The following is a 23,800-nucleotide window of genomic DNA, read 5'->3' on the forward strand; positions in this document are numbered from 1 at the left end:
TCAAGACCCTTACCTGTACTATAAATGTGCAGTCCTCCTGCGTTTATCTGATTGGTGTTATGGGTGCTTAATCAAACAATTGGTTTCTAGTGAGGAGGAATTGCTTTCGGTCCATCTGCCTTCCTTACTATGGATCCCAACCCAATTTCATCCAAAATTAATTTGGCACACATTCCTGACTATCTGGGGGTGTGCCAGGGTTTGGTAGGCAGGGCTCCGGGACTCTTAAGCCCACTCTTTCAGAACCCTATTTTGGATGGACTGTGACAATGTTAGGTTGGGTAGAGTTGCTGGGACCGTAACCCTTTCCCTGCCTTGATCAGTTGTGTGCTTCCAATCCAGACCATCCCTTATCCTGGGTAGGATACCAGCTTCTCTGCTTCCTCTGTATAGGCTCCCTGCTACCACTTTTCTTTTCTAGCCCTAGTGTATTGGAAAGCATCTTCCTACTGTACATGCAGAGGCCCCCCTGTGTGCTCTCTCTCTACTCTATGCATGCTCCTTGGGTTGACGACACCAGGTATTTCCCCTTATATCAGGTCTTGAGAGAATGATCTCCACCTCCACCTTTCTTCTGATGATTGGTTTAGGACCTTTTTGTTTGCCCACAAATCACCATTATTGTGCAGTGCTTAGGAGAAAAATTGTATGATACTAACCCATTGGTATCTCTGTCCAGACCTCTTCCATAAGTTGTATCCTAGTGTCCCTGATCACTACTGGCACTGTGGTTCTGAGAGAGGATCCCTCTATCATATATGGTAGGATTGTAAGGAGATATGAGCCTTCTGAGCCTCTGTGTTTGCCTTGTACTCCAATGTTAGCGGTTGCTTGCTTGTGCCTTCTCTCCAGCTTGTTTTCCTCTTGGTTATCCCTGGAAGGATCTCAAACGTGAAGGGCGACCACCTGCCTCACTTCCTCACGGCTGCCAAAGAGGATTTCCTAGACACTAGTGTAGTGTGAGTACTCCTTCGTTAATTGCAGAAGACTCTGTTGATTCCTCCAAGTTTGGCACCCTCTGGCATCCATGGGTGTTGTACCGGGAGTCTGTGGAATTTTGCAACCTCTTCTCTTGAGCTTCAATGCCCTGGTCGTGACCCCCTCACTCTTTGTGCACTTCACTGATACCCTGTTCCTCTTCCTCCCTCCTACTGTTACCTGCCTCTCCTCATTCTGTGTTGTTGTTCTTATTTGTCATCTTACCTTTTGATTATACTGTTCCCTGATTTCTCCAGTGAGGTCATTGTTGACAGTCACTTCCCTATTTTTGTTTTTCTGTATGCTTTCTGCCGAGACTTGAGCATGATCTTTGAATACTGTTACGCGGTGACACCTCAGTGGTTTTATATTATGAGGATGTACTATGGGCTGTTTCCTTCTTGTAGCTGCGTCCTGGTACCTGATTATTTAAGCCTTTTGCCACTAATATACCTTACTCACCTTTTTGGGCTGATTGGTCTACAATTTTTCAATTGTTCTTTTTGTTATGTTTGTTGTATCTGTTACATGAAAATCTTCTCATAAACATTGATTAAAGATAACTAATGAGTGGTTCCATTAGTACATGGGGGATCGGGGTACTCATTGATATCAGAGGGACAGGGGCAGATACAGGCAAAACTGCAAATGGGCTGAATTCACTGCACTGTCAGCTTTGCAACAGTATGTAACACTTTCAATTTTAGAGGCTATGAAAGATCCTCTTTAACGCCCATAGAGATAAATAGGAGGGTTTTTTTCATTGACGTACATCAAGAGCCATAAATTTTTTGACTATTACAGTTAAATTAGTTTTTTTTGGTGGTAGAAATATAATTTTTGACAGCACCATTAAAAGGGGCTACACATATTAATTTTGGTTAACTTCTTCTTGGGGGCACAGAAAAAAAACCCTGTAATTTTGCCATTGCCTTTTTCAAACTTTTCATCCTTCACCAAGTGACATAAATGACATGAAAACTTTATTCTTTGGGACGAAACCATTACAGCAATACAATTTTTGTTTAATGCATTTATTGTGCACAATAAATATTGTCGTGGGTGCATAGGTTGGGTTATTACAGATATCAGTGTATGTTTCATGACAAAATATTTTTTGGAGGAAAAGTTCAGTTTTAACGTTATGAAGCATCAAACAGATTACATAGGGAGCAAGCATCTTTAGATTACAACGACCATTGTAATACAATGGCTTTTTTAGGGCCCAAAAACCTGTGATATGTTGTTTTTATCACTACTTCATGCACTGCAAATAGCTGATTGACTAAGGTGCCTGATGCCTGTTCCACACCCATCTGACTACTATATACAGGAGATAAACTGCCTAGGGTACCTAAATACCTTGTTCTGGCCCTGGGCTGTAGACAATCACTGCAGATGTGTAACTTGAGGGGGTGCAGGGATTGCTGTTGCAGTCAGGCCCAGGAGCCTAAGGGGTCCTAAAGTGTCTCTTCCCAATATGAGAATACCAACACTATAAATGATACATCATATTTGGGGGCCAGAAGAGATCCCAGTCCTTCAGAAAAGATCCTTTAAACGCCATGGAAACAAAAGGACTCAGGTTATCAGGCTTAGGGCGGGTTCACACCTGCGCCTTCAGCTGAGAGAAACTGAACAGGAGACGGAAATCCGGCAGTCAGTTTTCAAACCCATTCACTAGAATAGGTTTGCAAAGTGACTGCACATGAGAGTCTTCTGGTCTCCGCGGCGAAACCATTTTTTTTTATCGGACACAAAGTCAGACATGCAGGACTTTGTGTCTGGTTAAAAAAAACAGTTTTGCTACGGAGAATCAGAAGATGCTCATAGGTGGTCACCTTGCAAACCGATTCTAGTGAATGTGTTTGAAAACTGACCACCGGGTTTCCGTCTCCCGTCCAGTTTCTCTTGGCAGAAACGAAAACCCGAAAGCGGAGACCGGGCGCACGTGTGAACCCAACTTTACTGTTTTCTCCTTTTATTTTAAAAAACTGTTTTGCTTCTTGTTATCTCTTGTCTTTTTCATTTACAGCAATGAACCCTTCCGGCATTAAATCATTAAATTTGATGGCATATTGTTTGTGCTCTAAGAACCCGTTACCTTTATCAAGTATATCAGGGACGTAACTACTGGGTTAGCAGCTGCCACAGGGCTCGGGACATTAAGGGTCCGGCGACAGCCACTACTGTTGTTTTTTAGGGTTTTTTTTAATAAGCCGTTACCGGCTGGAGTTACTCTAGATGGTTACGGGCCCTATTCACTTATTGATCCTGGCAGGGACTGCGATCGGTAAGACACACACAGACACTATTATTATACTCGGGTGGTTTTTTAGAGCCGAGAGTATAATGATCGGAGCTCTAGGAGAGGTAACAGAACATAAAAAACACTGTTTCTTATCTCTCCGGGCTCAAGACAGGCTTCGGGTCTACTTGTGTGATGTCCCTTACGTCACATGACCAGGACCTGCTTTCCGGGTCATGTGACATCCCAGACGTCATTGAAGGTGGCCGACACCACCAAGGAGTGCAGCTGAGCCAGGGAGAGGTAAGTAACAGTAGTTTTTATGTTGGTATCCCCCTCAGTCTCTGATTATTATATTCTGGGGTCTGAAAAGACCCCAGAGTATAATAATTGTTCATTTGTGTCCACAGTGGGACATAATACTGTGTGCAGGGGCCACTATGGGGCATAAAACTGTGTGTAGGGGCAACTATGATGCATAATACTGTGTGCAGGGGTCACTATGGGACATAATACTGTGTGCAGGGGCCACTATGGGGCATAATACTGTGTGCAGGGGACACTATGGGGCATAAAACTGTGTGTAGGGGCAACTATGATGCATAATACTGTGTGCAGGGGCCACTATGGGGGATAATACTGTGTGCAGGGGCCACTATGGGGCATAATACTGTGTGCAGGGGCCACTATGGGGGATAATACTGTGTGCAGGGGTCACTATGGGGGATAATACTGTGTGCAGGGGTCACTATGGGGCATAATACTGTGTGCAGGGGCCACTATGGGGCATAATACTGTGTGCAGGGGCCACTATGGGGCATAATACTGTGTGCAGAGGCCACTATGGGGGATAATATTGTGTGCAGAGGCCACTATGGGGGATAAAACTGTGTGCAGGGGCCACTATGGGGCATAATACTGTGTGCAGGGGCCACTATGGGGCATAATACTGTGTGCAGGGGCCACTATGGGGCATAATACTGTGTGCAGGGGCCACTATGGGGCATAATACTGTGTGCAGGGGTCACTATGGGGCATAATACTGTGTGCAGGGTCCACTATGGGACATAATACTGTGTGCAGGGGTCACTATGGGGCATAATACTGTGTGCAGGGACCTCTATGGGGGATAATACTGTGTGTAGGGGCAACTATGATGCATAATACTGTATGCAGGGGCCACTATGGGGCATAATACTGTGTGCAGGGGCCACTATGGGGCATAATACTGTGTGCAGAGGCCACTATGGGGGATAATATTGTGTGCAGAGGCCACTATGGGGGATAAAACTGTGTGCAGGGGCCACTATGGGGCATAATACTGTGTGCAGGGGCCACTATGGGGCATAATACTGTGTGCAGGGGCCACTATGGGGCATAATACTGTGTGCAGGGGCCACTATGGGGCATAATACTGTGTGCAGGGGTCACTATGGGGCATAATACTGTGTGCAGGGTCCACTATGGGACATAATACTGTGTGCAGGGGTCACTATGGGGCATAATACTGTGTGCAGGGACCTCTATGGGGGATAATACTGTGTGTAGGGGCAACTATGATGCATAATACTGTATGCAGGGGCCACTATGGGGCATAATACTGTGTGCAGGGGCCACTATGGGGCATAATACTGTGTGCAGGGGCCACTATGGGGCATAATACTGTGTGCAGGGGTCACTATGGGGCATAATACTGTGTGCAGGGGCCACTATGGGGCATAATACTGTGTGCAGGGGCCACTATGGGGCATAATACTGTGTGCAGGGGTCACTATGGGGCATAATACTGTGTGCAGGGTCCACTATGGGACATAATACTGTGTGCAGGGGTCACTATGGGGCATAATACTGTGTGCAGGGACCTCTATGGGGGATAATACTGTGTGTAGGGGCAACTATGATGCATAATACTGTATGCAGGGGCCACTATGGGGCATAATACTGTGTGCAGGGGCCACTATGGGGCATAATACTGTGTGCAGGGGCCACTATGGGGCATAATACTGTGTGCAGGGGCCACTATGGGGCATAATACTGTGTGTAGGGGCAACTATGATGCATAATACTGTGTGCAGGGGTCACTATGGGGGATAATAGTGTGCACAGGAATGTGGAGGGGGAGGGCGGTCAGTTGGGGTCTTTGGCGTCGGTCAGGGGGGGCCCATGTCAAAAGTTTGCCACGGGGCCCCGCCATTCCTAGTGGCAAAAATCTGTAGTTCCTGGACAACCCCCTTTAATGAACTTGTATTTATAGTGATGGCTAAATAAAAATGTAACCAATAAAATATGGAATGACATATATTTAGTTGTGCCACTTTTTCCATTCGCGAGTCATCCTGTGACGGGGTCTCCAAGGTTGTTGTCTCTGACACACAGATTTCCTTTTGTACCTATATTTCTAGGATTTTACACATTGCTCTTATTTGAGCGTTTTCTTACAAAGACGCTGCTGTATGAATATAGCTAAAGACACTAAGAACTAAGACGATGAAACCCGGCATAGGACCCCCCTTCATGTTCATACATCTGGATCTTCAGTGATCGGTTTATAACAACACCGTTTGTATACAGCAAACTCCATAGCAATGACGGTTGTCGCCAATCGCTATGACAGAGTTCTGTCTCCATGGCAACTAAAGAGTCGTTTCCACGCAAGGAAATCAGTTTGCGTTTCTGGCCTCTTCCTAGAGCCGCCGCCTCCGCTGATTGGTGGAGCTGTCGGGGCCTGTGGGCGAGGTCTGCAGCGGCGCTTCCGGTGAGATTTCTGTGAGGCAGCGGCCGAGGAGGCGGTGTCGTTATTACCGGAGGTGACCGGAGATTCGCGATGTCAGAGACCGACCCGAAAACCGTGCAGGACCTCACAGAGGTGGTGAGTGCGCCAACTAGCGGCCACAGAGGGCGGGGCGCCGAGGAACCTAACACCGGTGTCTCCTCATAACCTCAGCTTCGAGCTTTCAGGTCACATCCACATTATTGCACCTCCCCCCCCCCCATTTTCTCCTGTTTACAGCCACATATCTCTTTTCTGTTGCAGGGGCTTCTTCCCCTCCTGTCTTCTGTTATTGTGGGACCGCCTGGCTCCACCAATCCCCTCAATTTGGGATCACACGTTATGGGGGTTGTGTAGGGATTCACTTCATTGTGTAATCCTGCCTACTGTATAGATGGTGGTCTATGGGTGACTAGATTATTTGCTTTGCAGATGGTGGAGACTCCCCTGCTGCTGCTCTGGCTCCCTGTCATGTCACCAGCTCTGCTTTACGTCCTTATAGTAGAGTGATGTGGGTCATGTGACCAGGAGTCAGTGTAAGGGGGAGGGAGACTTCTGACCCACTACTGTGGGTAAGGCTCTGGTCACACTAGTGTTTGGGGACTTAAAATACTTTTCTCTCTGCCGATTTCAGGCTCTTTTTAAGCAGATAGGGTTTCTGTTTTTTTTTTTTCGGGTTCCCAAGCAGACCCAATGAACGCAAACCCGAAAGCTAGTGTACACATAATTATACAGCGCTCTGGAAAAAGTTTTGTATCCCCATACAATGACTTTCACTGCAGGCCCAGGTCAGGGGAGGGTCACACTATTGTTGCGTATCATAATTTAGGCTTAGTGTGTCCTGTTCTGTAATTCTGTGATTATTGGATCGGTTCTCTGTATAATCCCTTTATTTTCTGTGTGATTTGTGGACATTAAAGGTAACATTAATATGAGGGGAATTTCAGTTTTTTCTTGAGTCTATATTGGTGTAGTGTGACTCAAGTTTATCCAATATTTCATGTTTGAGACATTTGGTTTATCTATAAGTCTAACACCTCTGCCCTGAGATGTAACTCCACTTTCTATGCCACTTCCTTACTGGAGTGAGATTGCAATATATTTTGCACATTTTTAAAAGCTTGCATTTGATAAATGTGCCGTGCAGACCAGCAATGCCTCTGGTGTCTGATATCCATTATCTTTCCTGATGGCATAGAGGCTTCTCACAATCAGTCACATCATAGTGATGTTATAATCCTCTGACCATGCTGTACTGGCACTGCTGATCATAGTCAGTGGAAGACTTCTGATTTTTACTTTTATGTCTCTTCAGGTCCAGAATCTGCTGCAACAAATGCAGGACAAGTTCCAGACCATGTCTGATCAGATCATCGGGAGAAATATCCTGGAAGGAAGTATGGTGGACAGAGGTCTAGAGGGTGACCTACATGTAGCAGAGGGTTAAAGGGAGTGCAGGTGCAAGAAGTTCAAATGTATCCCCTCCATTTGAACATTAGCCTGTGTGTAATGTAATGTTAATATCTTTCCAACGGCTTTATTGTACAGTTATGTGCTCTCCTGCAGAGCACTTACATTCTCTCTACTTCTCTGAAGCGTAGATACAGTGACGTGTTGACTCAGTACAGTGTTTCCTGCATGCACGTCTATTAGAGCCTCTATCTGACTCCTGACCCACATTGATAGTTTAACCTCCTGCTCATACATGGAACACTGTGTGCACTAGAGGAGCACATAACTTCACAATGGAGCTGTCAGTAAGTCAATCAATAACATTACACTGCACCACTCCAACTTCCATCACACGCCATTTACTTCTATGGGTACCTTCAGGAAGAGTAGAGTGAGTAGGCATGTTACGGCTTGCGTTCCCACAACAGTTGGAGCAGCCAAGGTTGCCTGCCCCTCTAACAAATGGAGGGGACAAAATAATAATTTGGTCAATGAAAAGTTCTTGCTGACAGTGAATTTGGGAGTATATTGTATGTATGTGTATGTACATACATAATTTTTTATTTCCAACTTTCCATGAATTAACAGTGCAAGTGAACATATGAAACATTTATACTAAAGAAATGTTTCCTCCTCAATATATCAAGCTGAGCTACTTTTTACATATTAGTCTATGCAGAAAAGATGGAGAGGAGGCGGCGCATGCACATTACTGCCGCTGCTACTCTGTGAGTGGTGGATCTGCCCTAAGTATAACTCTCTGTCACAGTTATAGTTCTATAAAAAAAAATTTAACTTATTTATCCTGTTCAGTGTATTAATTAATGTATTCTCCTAAAAATTGACGTAACGCTAAACCCACCCCAAAAGAGTACAGATGAAAACTACCTCTTTTTTTTTTTTTTTTTTGTTATTCCCCCACACACCACCCTCACAACTAAAAAAAAAAATTAAAAAAAAAATATTTTAATGCATTATATGCACTCCAAAATTATTCCATGTAAAAATACAACTTATCTTGGCAAAATCAAACTGTTATGTGGATACATTATTCTGAAAACAAGATATTTATGGCTCTCAGAAGACAGGGATGAAGAAGAGAAGGGGGGGGGGGGGGCAAAATGTATTCCGAAATAGCCTGTGTCACTAAGGGGGTAAAGGTCAGAGCAAATTTTCTGGAAGTAAATATGAACGGTCCTATTCACTGTTCACAAGGTGAGGTCTTGACAATGGTGATGAGCAGAAAAAAAGTCTTAAAGGGGTTGTGCCTCTGTGGCCATTTATCATTTATATAAGTGTCCGATCACTGAATCACCCAGGGTTCAGGAGGATGGGGAAACAAAATTTCCCCTAAGGCCTCCTTATGAATGGAGCACAGGTGCGGGCATGGGGCTGTCACTATTGTAATGCGGGCATTTAACAGAATGCTTGCTCTGAGTCTGCTTAACTTTCATGAGAATTCACCTTCATGATAAGTTTTCAGGTGTTGCGGTTATATCACAGGAAGTAAGTGTTCTGACTTTTGTTACTATAGTAACTTCAGAGCAAGCTTATCCTTTCTGCAACCATGAGGAGAAGAATATGACCAGTTCAATGTGAAAAAGATATGGAGTGGGGGCAACATGGTGGCTCTTTGGTTAGCACTGCAGTCTTGCAGCGCTGGAGTCCTGAGTTCAAATCCTGCCCGGAACAACATCTGCAAGGAGTTTGTATGTTCTCTCTGTGTTTGCGTGACTTACTGTTAGGGAAAAATGTACATTGTGATCCCTATATGGGGCTCACAATCTACATAAGAAAAAAGATATGGAATGATACTTCTCTGGCACTATTAGGTATGCACTTTAACTACTCTTCACTTTCATGTCTTGTCTTGCTGTATGTGAATTGTTAATTTTTCTTTAACTGACTCCATCACTTGATGACATGAGCACTCGCATTGATGATCTGGAGAAAAATATTGCCGACCTCATGACACAAGCGGGTGTAGAGGAAGAGGACTGTGCTAACAAGGTTTGTGTGCATTGTGGTGTAATAATGTACTACAGTGTAAGGGAAAAGGGGATAAATTACAATATAGACTGCACACGATATTGTGCATCTTGTCTTAAATCTATAGCTGCATGCACTGTTCTGGTGGTTTCTTGTTCCAGATTGCAGTACATTATACGGTCACAGTTATGCATTCATAGCTAAGTCTGACGGTCAAACAGTTAACAGCTGTTTTACACAGTCAGCATCATTATGAATGCAGCTCTGGCAGTAACTGGTAGAGTTCTTATGACTGACATTTTTTCTTACCTTTTATTAGCAGGCTGCCAAACACTGAGCGGAGTGTCTCGGATTTTCTACCAGCAGCGCACAGGAAGACCAGATCATTGTCCTCAGTGTTTTGTGTCATTTCTTAGCCGTGTTGTATATTTAGATGGTTCGTTTTGTATTTTATCCTTTTTTGTGAATTTTTCTTATTTTTTGTTTTCACATCTGCAGGAAAATAAATTGGAAAATGTCACTGTTCTTTCTGTTTCCTCTGCAGCAGTAGCTCACTGTTATGGGGTTTGGAGGTTCTTTTGGGACATCACAGTATCAGGGGCTATGTCATATTAAATGGGTTTTTCCTGAACTACAGTAAAACTAAATCCTATGAGAACAGAAACAGACTGATCATATGACATCACTACAATGTCAGATTACTTATATATACCGTAACTTATATATGACATATATTATTATTGTTACAAATGGAATCGCATCTAGGGGTGTTTGCGTCTTTATTATATTACATTGTTAACAAGGCCCTGGAAACCCCTGTATGATTTAACCCCTAATGGTAATCGCCATGTTTGTCAATTCTGTTGCATCCTCCGGATTGTTCATGATCATTATTAGTAATTATGTCAGTATCTTTAAAGGAACTGTCTGGTTTCCAACCAATATTAAGAGACAAATGTTATCATTTGTATAATGAAAAGTTATACAATTTTCTTGTATACTCGCAGTTTTCTAGGTCTCTTCAAAGTCATCCATTCTGCTTATTCCCAGTGGATAACCATCAGTCCATGGTCATGTGATTCACACACAGATGCCCGGCTCGTGATATTTACAGCTGAGTAATGAGACATCTGCCTGATTACTGTATAACGTTTCATTATATAAACAGCTACGTTTCACTCTCAATATTGGTTGGAAACTGGACATCCCCTGTAAGAGGAGATTCGTGAGGTGATGTTGGGGCATTGTGTATGCCTCTGCTCTTGTCCTGGGTGTGACACCTGTAACAACACTTTTGGTACTCGCTGTTATATTGTCCTGTATGTAGCCTCTGGATTATCCCATAGATGTGGCTTCCATGGTGCTGATTTCTAGGGCAGACTAAAGGTGACCTGTACTATCTGTATCAGCTGGACACCCCTTGGGTGGTTAACTAGACAGTAGTATACTACAATGTGCTAGTTGATGTTTAACAGGCAGCTACATCGCTATCTCACCTTTACTATGTTCCTGTCAATGTACCCAATGCTGTAAACCTGCCATAACCGGGCATTTATATTATGGGATGTATGAGTAGAGCTGTGGAGTCTGGGTTGTGTTTCTGCAGCAGCTAAAAAACACTGTTCTGTGTTTCCTGACCTATGTTTCTGGCACTGTTTCTCTACATTGTCAATCATTTCTGAATAGTTTCCTGATCTAAGTTAAAAGGATTCTTTGGCCCCAAATCTAATTTTCATGCTGTTGACCTGTCCACAGGGTGCTGGAAACTGATAGTGGACAGGCATGAAATGCAGCACCACTCCCTTATAAGTAATAGGAGTGGTACTGCAGTTCACTGGAATCTGCTATGCAGCTGAGCAACTGCTGCACTGCTCCTATTGCTTGGATAGGAACAATGCTGCATAGACCACTTGTCCACAAGCAACTTCCAGCACCCGGAGTTGAACTGTGTGTGGTCGGTGTTGTAGACCTTGTCATGTGGGTCTAAACATCCATCACACACGTTTCTGCTGTCTGTTCAGCAAATCCTTTGATCGAATATGCTTTTTTTTAATAGTAAAAATGGATCCAAATATACGTCTTTTTGGTTGAACAGGGCCATGGATATGTGACCGCTGAGGCATAATCACAGGTCTCTGGTGACCAGGGGCCGGGATTGCGGTTTATTTTCACTCACCTTTCCTGGGCCTCCACTTAATATACTCTGGGGTTTTAGCAGATGCAATGGATTATAATGTCATAGAGGTAAAACTTTTGACATCTGTTTATATAAAAAGAAGTCTATGGAGATCTTGGACAACATATTTTAACACGTTTTTTTCTGTGTCTAAAGGTGTCTGCTCAAAGGAAATAAAATTTTTTGATGTGAACAGCCCCTAACTGGCACAATTCTTTCTCATTTTTAACCACTTTGACAAGAATAGATTGGTGGGAAGTCTTCTTGCTTTGCTGTAGATGAGAATTTATCAGAAAAAGTTAGCCATTTATGAAATAGTTGGAGTTTGAGGCAAAAATAATGGAGCCTAATGATGGGTTCATACCCCCGAACAGAAACCTAAACTGCTAAGGGCCACACGGTGGCTCAGTGGTTAGCACAGCAGCCTTGCAGCGTTGGAGTCCTGGTGGTCAAATCCCAGCAAGGGCAAAAAAAAACATCTGCAAGGAGTTTGTATGTTCTCCCCGTATTTTCATGGATTTCCATCCCATATTCCAAAGACATACTGATAGGGAAAAATTTACATTGTGCTGTGGGGCTCACAATCTACATAAAAACAAACAAGCAAAAAAACCTAAACTGCTTTAAATAAGCGTTTAACCGCAGAAACCCACAGACCCCATAGCCTATAATGGAGTCTGCTGGGTTTCCACCGGAAAAGGGCGGAAAATGCAGAGAGAAAAGTCATGCATACAGCGCTTTTCTCTCTGCGGTTTTTTAAGCAGGTTCGGGAAGGAAACCCAAACTGAGTTCAAGCACTGGTACAAACCTAGTCTTAGTGATTTTGCTTACTAACTTAAAGAGGACCTTTCACCATTTTGCCCACAGGCAGTTCTATGTACTGCCGGAAAGCTGAGTTCAGCACACTGTCGGCTTTCCCAACCTGGGCCCGATGTGAAGAGCTTACGGTCCGGTACCATAGCTCTTCTATGGTCAGAAGAGCGTTTCTGACAGTTAGCCAGAGACGTCCTTCTTCACAGCACAGCCAGTCGCGCTGTGCTGTGAGAGCCGGGAGGAACGCCTCCTCCATCTGCTCACAGTACTCGTCCATAGACGAGCATTATCAGGGAGGGAGGGGGGCGCTCCTCCCCGCTCCACAGTACAGCGCGATTGGCTGTGCTGTGAAGAAGGACGTCTCTGACCGACTGTCAGAAACGCCCTTCTGAGCATAGAAGAGCTACGGTACCGGACCGTAAGCTCTTCACACCGGGCCCAGATCGGGAAAGCCGACAGTGCGCTGAACTCAGCGCACTGTCAGCTTTCCGGCAGTATATAGAACTGCCTATGGGCAAAATGGTGAAAGGTCCTCTTTAAGAACTCTGGTTATATAGACCAGGGGTCCCCAACTGCCGGTCTGCAGACCAGTACCGGGATGCGGAGCATGTTGTACTGGCGGCAAGGAGTCAGCAACTGCCACAACACTGACACTTGGTTGTTGCTCATTGGGATAAGGTGAGCAAAGTGCAGGGTTGAGCCGGGACCTGCTGTATGTCCGGGATTCTACTAATATGCAGGGTTTTCTGCAATGACGGCAACCAAAACGAGATTACAGAGTAGACTGAACATAAGGAACACAATTCGTGTGTCATTGTCTCCTATATGGGACCATCTCGTTGCAGGGAAACAAGCTCAGTGCTCCCACTGATTCTGCCTTATGGTGTCTTGAGTCACATTAAATATAATAAAAATTATATAGTTTGCACTTTCTCTTGTATTTTCATATGTACATGATTCTAATCTACACCCCCATGTTTAACCCCGCCCCCATCCACACCCCTTCCTGCCCCCACCGGGCCATAGAAAAATTGTTTTGCTGAAACTGGTCCCTGGTGGGAAAAAGGTTGGGGACCACTGATATGTCTGGATGTCTCTACTTAAAATATGACATTGGGGTCATATTTTTCAATTTCCAGCCACCACTGTTATATACTACTTATGTGACACCAGCACTAGCAGCATTGATTGAGAGTAGTGGGAACTAGAGAAAATATCCTAACTGTGACAGAATCAGGGGAGTAGCAGCTATTAATTGATGTAATGAGCTGGACTTGCTGGAGCTGGTAACATTAATTGTCCTGAAAAGTCAGGCATGTCACTCTGGTCTCCTACAACTGTATCTAACCCCTTTCAAGCTCTTTAATGTGAAGACATGTTTTTTAACTGAGATGAACGAATTTATTCATGTAGAATTCGACCCAAAGGTACACACATACTGAATAAAATGGTAGCATCCCTGTGAATCATATGGCCTCGAAGACCACATAGATTTTTCCATAATGCCTTACATGGTAGACCCTCGCCCAATCATGAGGCATAGATGCATAGGAGTTATAAAACCCAAGCAGGAGGATGAAGTGTCCTTTTTCTGCAGATTAGAAAGTAGTAGTAGTTAGTAGTATCCTATTTTGCGACCCTGCTTCCGTTGTTCCTTTTCATTTAACAAAAGGGGCCACAGAAACACAGGCAGCACCTGAGACATCCACTTGTCCTCTGTGCACTACCCGTGCCGATAATTCACAGTCGTCTGCAAGCGGCCTAAGCCAGTGTTTAGCAACCTCAGTCCATTGCTCCAATGCCCCTGCCTCCGTAAATTTTCATAGCAGCATTTTTGTTTCACTGTCTCCTACTTTACGGACCCCTAGAGAAGGGCTTTTCATTCCACCCCTCAGAATAGACAGCAAGATACAGTAGATGAAAGAAGGAGGGTCAGCCAAAGATGGATGGCCATGACTGTTGCTGGTAGTATTGGTGTTTGGGCTCCTAACAATACCACTACCACGGTTACATTCTTCATCTGCGACTCATAAACTCAATGGAATTCCACTTTGTTTATGCTGGACCATATGTACAAGCTTCAGAATGGGGTTAATGAAACTGTAAGAAACAGACAACAGCGACAATATGTTTGAGGTCCTTCGAGGAGACAACTGCATTAGTGATGGCATCCTGCTGATAGTTGTTAGAGGAAGCACTTACACTCCTAAAAGAAGGGAATGAGGAAGAACATCTTTTGCATTTTACCACCTTAGGGCTGTTGGATGAGTAACTGGGTTTGGACTTGAGGAAGAGTCAGATGTAGAGGAGGAATTTTCTTATGGCAATAATGACTCTGGCCAAGGCCATCCATGGCAGCGCTGGACAGAGAACCAAACAACTGGGTCTTTGGACAAACTGGTGAGTACAATTCACACTCTATTGCTTATGTTGGTACCAAGCATAGGGATGACTATTTGATAACCATTAGACCCTTGCTATAAAGAAAAAAAGGGCAATTTTTCCTGCTTTTGAAAGGGAGGCAAAGCTGACGTATAACAAGGAAATCCTAGAGTTGTGGCGAAAGGTTTTGAGACTGATGTGAATTTTGGTTTTCACAATTTTCTGCTGTATTTACATCTTTCAGTGAGATGTTTCCATTAAATATGGAAGAACAGTTCTAAGTATATGATACCTACATAAATACGTCAAGTTTATTCAAAGATTCAATATTTACAGTGTTGAGCCTGATTTTTCTCCCTGCCATGCTGGATATCAACTTCTGGGCCAAATCCTGACTGATAACTCACTTTTGCTTGATCAGTGTTTGGAGTTTATCACAATTTCTATATTTCTATTTGTTTACTAGCTGTTTGAAGATTGCCTACAGGTTCTTAATGGGATTGAGATCTGGGACATATCCTGCCCATGGACCTAACATTTCAATGCTCTGTTTGCCGAGCCACTTTTGCCTTGTGACTTGGTGCTCCATCATGCTGGCAAAATAATAATTCATCACCAAACTACTCCAGGTTAAGAGGATGGGGTCAGTAACGCTTACTCAGGAAAGGAATAGCAGCAAAGCAGGTGTCAGTGCATCTGCAAGCAAAGGCAAAGATTTATGGAGGCTGGACTGGTGTCAAGAAGCAAAGAATCCACTTTTCTTCTAGAAAAATATTAAGGGTAGACTGACATTCTGCATGAAGTACAAGGATTGGACTGCAGAGGAGTGGGGTGAAGTTATGTTCTCTGATGAAGCCCCCTTCAGACTGTACGGGACATCTGGAAGAATGATTGTCAAGAACAGAAAAGGTGAGCGCTAAGTCATGTCATACCAATAGTGAGACATCCTGAGACCATTAATGTATGGGGTTGCTTGTCATCCAAGGAACTGGGCTCACTCATAGTTTTCCTTTAAAACACTGCTGTGTATATAGAATGGTATCTGGACATCCGGTAAGAGCAACTTCTTCCAATGATCCAGATGCGATTTGGTGATGAACAATGTTTTTTCCAGCATCATGGAGCACCATGAACTAAACGCTGTCAGGAAATGTCACAGATCTCAATCCCACTGAGAACCTCTGGTAAAAACCTCAAACAACGTATAGAGAAATTTCAAGGTTATTAACTCAGTTTTTGCAGGATGCAGCCAGGCCTTGTTATGTTGATGTAGGGAAAATGGAGTGCTGGTACTAGGGGTGTAAATATATAGGTGCTGGGCAGACCATGTCATCTAAAAGTATGGGTGTTGTAATAAATTGTTGATTATGTAGATAGTCCTAACAGCAGCACAATATGTGGTATTTCTGCCCCTGTGTGCTGGCAGGACAGAATATGAATATGCATGAATACAACCCTATAAGAGGGTACAGAGACCTGCGTGTTTTTTCTGCCCTGTGTGGTAAGAACTATCGCAGGATTAGGGAACATTTTCAGGTCCTGGTGTTCGGACCATGGCATGGATTCCTCTGATCCCCACCACCTACCCCCACCCACCCCTACCCCCACCTATCTTCAGGATGGTCTAGACTAAGGGTTGTCCCCTGCCACCTTGAGGGTGCATGTTGCCACTTTGTCCGCCTGTCTGTGGAGGCATCTGTCTCAACTCTCTCTGGTGAGTAATTTTTTTCAACTTTTCTCATTCCCCTGCCCCATATTTTATATCTTAAATACCTGAAACTAGTTGTTGGTGCCCCCTGACAACTAGCACATGCCCCAGTTGCCCTCTTCCCCAGCTATACCCCTGGTTTACCAATATGGCGCAGTGTGTAACCCCTTTAATGTTATCATTCTCACTGATTCAATATCTTGTTATTTATATGTTGCATAAAGCGATGAGTTTGGTTTTTTAGTCATTTTGCTTCTAAGGATGTATATATGTGTGCAGCCACTAGAGGGAGGCAGTGTCACATAAAAACTTATTAAGCAGTAAGATGCTTAGAGATGCTAAAAGTGAAGTCCTACTGTGCAGTCTCTATACAGTAACATGACAGGAGAAGTGGTATACGTGAACAGGAGAAGTCATATAGTACAGTGCCGATGCGTACAGGAATGGAGAGGTGATGCTGCGTGGTGCCCAAATATACAGGACTGAAAAAGTCGTAATATAAGGTGCTCATAGGTTCAGAAATGGAGAAAAAGTGCTTTGCGATGTGCATACATACACCTGGCTCCAGTTAGTTTTTAATTTTTCCATAAACCACTTTGATATTAAAAAATCACTTGGGTTATTATGGTTGTTCATACCAAACTGTCCCAGTGCCTTCATTTTTAGGATCAATTCAACTTGTTTGTGAAAAAGCATTTCCCTCCCAGCTGGGGTTGTTTCAGAAAATTGCATGGTATATGTATTGTTTTAATGTCATTTGAGTATATGGACAATTCCTGTACCAACACACCTCTAAATCATGTGTCCATTACAGTCTGTATTCAACAGATATGAAAATGACAATACAGTAATCCCATTTCCATGCAGTTTGCTTGATTTATAACTATAAACCATCCAGCACTGCACAGCTTCCCCAGTCTTGTAGGTATGGGCACCAGTGTAGGATTGGGATGTCTAGGACTCACCAGTGGAATTGTTTCTAGGGGCCCGCCGCCAGGACACCTGCAGATCAGCTGTACTAAGACAGCTCAGCTACAGTTAATAACATCGGGAGCCATGCTGATCACTCACCATACAGACCCCTGTAATACTGGTGGCTTGTTCTTAGGAGAGACCATCAATGTTAGAAAGATGCATAAATCCTTTAAAGAGGACCTTTCATCACTTGGGGCACATGCGGTTTTATAAACCGCTAGAAAGCCGACTGCGCTGAATTAAACCCACTATCGGCTTTCACGATCTGTGCCCCAGGTGAAGAGCTATCGGTGCCGGTACAGTAGTTCTTCACTGTCAGAAGGGCGTTCCTGACAGTCAAACTCTTCACCTGGGGCACAGATCGTGAAAGCCGATAGTGCGCTGAATTTAAAACTGCATGTGCCCCAAGTGATGAAAGGTCCTCTTTAAAGAGGTTGTCCAGGAATTGGAGCAACTCGTGTGGTGGGCAGGAGGTATAAAAATTTAAAAAAGCATACTCTCTTGTGCCTAAACTCTGTTGTCCACTGTCAGTATCCATTCACTCGTGACCGCTAAGACCAATTAGGTACAAGAGGTACAGGATTTCCAGAAATGAGGAACCGCCATAAGACCGAACATACACTGGTGAAGGAGAACAGGGTAATGGGGACAGTTTTTTTTTAATTTTTTAAATCTTTACACATCACTGGCCACCTCAGTGGTCACTCCAATTTATGATAACCTCTTTAAAGAAGCTAAAGTGTGTGGGGCATTAGGGTAAGTATTAAAGGGGTTGTCAGACTCAATTTTTTTATGGTCAATCTTAAGGATAGGCCATAAATACCTGATCAGTAGGGGCCGATATCCAGCCCCATCAGCTGTACGGAGCCACATCCAATGCCCAAACCGTATACAATACAGTAGCACCTTCACTGGTCCTCCATATAGCAATATTAGGTCATTACCAGTCCACTCCCTGGTCCTGCTCTTTCTTGCTCTGGGCACACTGTTGTGACATCAAGTGCACCCATTGTAGGAAGGAGCGGGAGTGGCCGGAGAGCAGGCAGGTAAGTACTGGCACTCAGCTTGTTGGGAAGTGGTAGAGCAGGAAGCCTGTGGCCTGAAGCCCGATAAACACCACGTAGCATGTTTAGACTAGGTTCACACTAGTGATGAGCATTCTGACGTTCGGTTCTGCTGGGGGGCCAGAACGACAAGAGTAAAACATGAAAAGTCCTCCATGCAGGAGACTCTGACACAGATGTGAACCTAGTCAGTGGCGTAACTACCACCATAGCAGCAGAGGCAGCTGCCAAAGGGCCTGGGACATTAGGGGCCTGGGACATTAGGGGCCTGGGACATTAGGGGCCTGGGACATTAGGGGCCCGGCGACAGCTACCCCCGCTCTTATCACAGACAAACTGTTCTAACTGCGATAAGAGCGGGGAAAGCTTGTAGGACCTGTTGCTGAAGGATCTTGTGTGACGTCAGCCGTCACATGACTAGGTGGGCGTGTCTTTATAGCCCGTGCAGTCAGTCCTGGAAGAGATGAAGAGAAGGAGAGATGTGCTGCTAGGTACTGAAGGGAAATGGAATGTGAGATGCAGGATGGAGTGTATGTGTGTATGGTCTGGAGGAGGGGAGAGGACAGTGTCCTGATATCTGTGTATGAGGAGGGGGGGAGAGGACAGTGTCCTGATATCTGTGTATTAGGAGGAGGGGAAGGTCAGTGTCAGTAGATGGATCAGTAATCTACACATTGTTTGTATTCAGACTTGCTTGCAATTGCTGTTACTAGTGACTGTCTAATAGTAGTCAGGGGGCGCTCTGTGTATTGTATTGTATTGTACTGAAGGGGAGGGGGATGTGAGATGCAGAATGGAGAGTGTGTGTCTGTGCGTATGTGTGTATGTATGTGTGGTGTGGAGCAATTGAGGAGCAACAGTAACCTAGGGGCAGAGATGGAGGGGAGGACATGAAAATGGGGGTAGAGATGAGGGGTGCATGAAACTGGGGGCAGATGGAAGGAGGGCATGAAATGTCATGTGACATCTGTGCGTTATTAAAGATGGCCAACACCACCAAAGACTGCAGCGGAGCCGGAGACAGGTGAGTAACTTTTTTTTATGTCTGAATCTCCCCTCGGTCTCCGATTATTATACTCTGGGGTCTGAAAATACCCCAGAGTATAATAATTGTTCATGGGTGTTCATTATGGGGCATAATCCCGTGTGCAGGGGCCACAATGGGGTGTAATACTGTGTGCAGGGGCCACTGAGGGACATAATAGAGCGCGAAGGAATGTGTGTGTGTGTGTGTGGGGGGGGGGGGTCGGTTGGTCAAGGTCTTCGCTGTTGGTCAGGAAGGGGGGGGGGGGGCATGTCAAAAGTTCGCCACGGGGCCCCGCCATTCCTAGTTACGCCACTGAACCTAGTCTTACTGTGCTGTATATTTGAGCACTCCATTTTATCCTGGAAAACCCCTCCAAGCTATAGCACTGACCATGCTGTTGAATGTGCCTTAGTTTTCCCGAAACATTTTCTTTAATATTAATTGTGATGTTTTTTGCTCAATAAAGCTTCATATACCTTATGTATTAGGGACAGGACCTGTAGCAGTGGCGTAACTACCGGGGTAGCAGCTGCCACAGCGCCTGGGATATTAGGGGCCCAGCGACAGCCTCTACCGCTGCAGGTTTTTTTTTTCTTAATAGGCCATTAACGGCCTCCTCCTCTTTTTAGACCCCCGAGTATAATGATCGGAGGCCCAGAAGAGGTAAGGGAACATAAAAAAAACACTGTTCCTTACCTCTCCGTGCTCCATACAGGCATCGGGCCTAGTTGTGTGATGTCCCTGATGTCACTTGGCTGGGATCTGCGGCCCATGTCATGTGACGTTCGGACGTCATTGAAAATGGCTGACACCACCGAGGACTGCAGAGGAGCCGGGGATAGGTAAGTGACAGTTTTTTATTATCAAATCAAAAAAGAAAAAGTCCCAGCTTTTCATGCGGTGAATAAATTAAAATGTCATAGTAACTCACTGTCTTGGAGAAAACAATGTGGGTAATAAACTGCCGTGGATACTCTTACATGCCCGGAAAGTCTTCACCGGCTAACGCTAGGTTCACACCTGCGTTCAGCTGTCCGTTCTGTGGTTTCCATCATCTGCATGCCAGAAGACGGAAACCACAGACGGTGCGGCCGTGAGCGTTTTATGCTCTCCGCCGTGAAACCGTTTTTTTAAATTTTAGACCCGGTTTCGCAGCGGAGAGCATAAAACGCTCACCGCCGCTCACGGCCGGACATCTTTCTCACCCATTCAAATGAATGGCTGAGAAAGACTCCTGCAGGTTTCCATCTCCTGCTCTGTCTTATGCAGGAAACGGAAACCTGAAGTACGGAGTGCCGGGCGCAGATGTGAACGAACCCTAAGACGTATAATTGATGAAAAGAAATGCGGGAATCCAGCACTGCTTCCACTGGCTAGTAGATTAAAACTTAATGCTTTATTTAGGAGTCATGCTCCAGATTAAAATACATGTTCATATATATATGTGATCCCAAGTGCAGATGCTGGTAAGACATAAGCCTACGCATTTCAAGGAATTCACTTGATCTGCTATGTACTACATCAGTCTATATATACAATTAAAAACAACATTAAAAGCATGGCCCTTTCCGTCTGCACTTGGACGGAAGGCCATTTACCTGCTCATTATACATCAGATGTTGGATGCAATGACTTCATATTATGCCCGAGTAAAACAGGAGACAAAAGGTTGAAATATACATCGTAACACTAGGTAAGTATCCATATACATTTGTCAATTAACAAAAATTGATCCAAATAATATAATTAAAAAGATTACAAGTCCAATACTATTGTCGTCTGAGTCTTTTTATTATCGCTCCGTTTTAATCTGGAGCATGACTCCTAAACAAAGCATGACGTTTTATTCTACTAGCCAGTGGAAGCAGTGCTGGATTCCTGCATTTCTTTTCAACAGTGTTTTTAATGTTAGTATCCCCTTCAGTCTCCGATTATTATACTTTGGGGTCTGAAAAGACCCCAGAATAGAATAATTGTTCATGGGTGTTCATTATGGGGCATAATACATTGTGAAATGAAGAAAAGGGAAAGGTTTGCGACACTCCTTGGGTCTTTAAAAATCCATTTTAATTCAATCCATTAAAACCATAGGGTAAACAATAGAAAAAAGTGCAAGAAAAACACAACAGGGAGGTGCATAAAGGAAGAAAGCGCTAACGCGTTTCAGGGACATCACTGCCCCTTAGACATAGCCTGTTTCTCTCAAGTCAAAACTACACTTAATATAGATCGTGGGGTGTAACCCCCTACTCATTAATCAATTACTCACATTGGCTACAACTCGTGTTGTTAAGAAAGCATCATAGCAAATAAAGTTATTTAAACATAATCTCCAAAAAATGCAAAACAGAAATAATACAATGTGCAGTGGCCAATATGGGGCATTATATTGTGTACAGGGGCCAGTATAATGCATAATACTGTGTGTAGGGGCCACTATGGGGCATAATACTGTGTACAGGGGCCACTATGGAGCATAATACTGTGTGCAGGGGCCACTATGGGGAATAATACTGTGTGCAGGGGCCACTATGGGACATAATACTGTGTGTAGGGGCCACTATGGGGCATAATACTGTGTGCAGGGTCCACTATGGAGCGTAATACTGTGTACAGGGGCCACTATGGGATATAATAGTGTATGCAGGGGCCACTATGGGATATAATACTGTGTGCAGGGGCCACTATAGGGCATAATACTGTGTGCAGGGTCCACTATGGGACATAATACTGTGTGCAGGGGCCACTATGGGGGATAATACTGTGTGCAGGGGCCACTATGGGATATAATATTGTATGCAGGGGCCACTATGGAGCGTAATACTGTGTGCAGGGACCTCTATGGGGCATAATACTGTGTGCAGGGGCCACTATAGGGCATAATACTGTGTGCAGGGTCCACTATGGGACATAATACTGTGTGCAGGGGCCACTATGGGGGATAATACTGTGTGCAGGGGCCACTATGGGATATAATATTGTATGCAGGGGCCACTATGGAGCGTAATACTGTGTGCAGGGACCTCTATGGGGCATAATACTGTGTGCAGGGGCCACTATAGGGCATAATACTGTGTGCAGGGGCCACTATGGGACATAATACTGTGTACAGGGTCCACTATGGAGCGTAATACTGTGTGCAGGGGCCACTATGGAGCGTAATACTGTGTGCAGGGGCCACTGTGGGATATAATAGTGTATGCAGGGGCCACTATGGGATATAATAGTGTGTGCAGGGGCCACTGTGGGATATAATACTGTGTACAGGGACCACTATGGGGCATAATACTGTGTGCAGGAATGCGGGGGATCGGTCGGTGAAGGTCTTCGGTGTCGGTCAGGAAATATTTAAGTCACTGAGATTTTGTTAATCCTATGTATACAATTTTTCCAGTATGAAATAGGTTTTAAAATCTGAAGTATGCCAGTTCTTTGAGCAGATTTTCACTACATGTTTCTCCAACTTCAATGAGAGGAGTAAAATTAGCACTAAATTACATAACAAATCCATGTCAAAATCTGCATGTGTATTTTTGTGCTAAAAACTTAAAGCAGGCGCTTTTCCAAGTACATGTATCCTTATGATGCTACTCAGAAATCCATTCCCTAACTTCTCTGTATCCAGAGTGAGACACACTACTAAATCTTTCTTATACAATTGTATGGCACCCTGTATAACAACAGCTACTCCATATAGTGAGTCAGTATGTGAAGTCTATTACTGTAATTTTAGCAATGACCACTAGATGGTGACATATAATGACACAACAGTATCTGGTACTTGTAATGGATGATTTGGGACATTTATTCCCCACTTATTCATCATAATCTACTTTATTAACATTCATTTACATGGAGTAGTAATGATGGGATGGAGAGCAGCGCCAAACTGTATACGATACAAGTGTGAAAATGTGGTCATATATCAGCTGTCTGAAAGCATGAGGGGAATCTCACTTTAACAGTAGGATTGAAAATGTGGATGCAGATTTTTTTTCACAGGGAATAAACAAGCTAGTGTATTGAATGGTTCTCCTGTGTGCAATGTGATGGTTGCACTAGCTCCATTCATTTCTGTCTTTGGAGCCTGTGATGTGCTTTGTTTCAGACCTTTCCTGCATTGTGAACTGTGTAGGTGAGTATGTTATCTCACTGATGTATCTCTCTCTCTCTCTCTCTCTCTCTCTCTCTCTCTATCTTATAAAAAGGAATTCTTGT

At 44.2% G+C, this 23,800-nt stretch overlaps 1 protein-coding gene across 2 annotated transcripts; it reads left to right on the plus strand.

Annotated features, from left to right (window-relative positions):
* The first annotated feature begins 5,936 nt into the window (after positions 1 to 5,936).
* Positions 5,937 to 9,962, plus strand: HSBP1 (heat shock factor binding protein 1). Of its 2 annotated transcripts, none has more exons than XM_075282177.1 (4): positions 5,937 to 6,095; positions 7,312 to 7,378; positions 9,364 to 9,458; positions 9,757 to 9,962. In XM_075282177.1, the coding sequence occupies exons 1-4, from the start codon at positions 6,051 to 6,053 to the stop codon at positions 9,772 to 9,774; spliced, it is 225 nt and encodes a 74-aa protein (XP_075138278.1). In that variant the 5' UTR covers positions 5,937 to 6,050; the 3' UTR covers positions 9,775 to 9,962. The 2 variants fall into 2 exon arrangements, with proteins under 2 accessions (XP_075138278.1, XP_075138279.1); XM_075282178.1 differs by having other exon boundaries at positions 9,760 to 9,962.
* The last annotated feature ends 13,838 nt before the right edge of the window (positions 9,963 to 23,800 follow it).

Source organism: Leptodactylus fuscus, chromosome 7 (genome assembly GCF_031893055.1).
Source record: "Leptodactylus fuscus isolate aLepFus1 chromosome 7, aLepFus1.hap2, whole genome shotgun sequence".
Lineage (NCBI taxonomy): Eukaryota > Metazoa > Chordata > Amphibia > Anura > Leptodactylidae > Leptodactylus > Leptodactylus fuscus.

Bases quoted from the DNA above. Each gene is read 5' to 3' on its own strand.
- HSBP1 (XM_075282177.1), top strand. From the start codon at position 6,051: ATGTCAGAGACCGACCCGAAAACCGTGCAGGACCTCACAGAGGTG. The intron at 6,096-7,311 runs GTGAGTGCGCCA...ATGTCTCTTCAG, and splicing joins TGCAGGACCTCACAGAGGTG to GTCCAGAATCTGCTGCAACA. The intron at 7,379-9,363 runs ATATCCTGGAAG...TGACTCCATCAC, and splicing joins TGATCAGATCATCGGGAGAA to TTGATGACATGAGCACTCGC.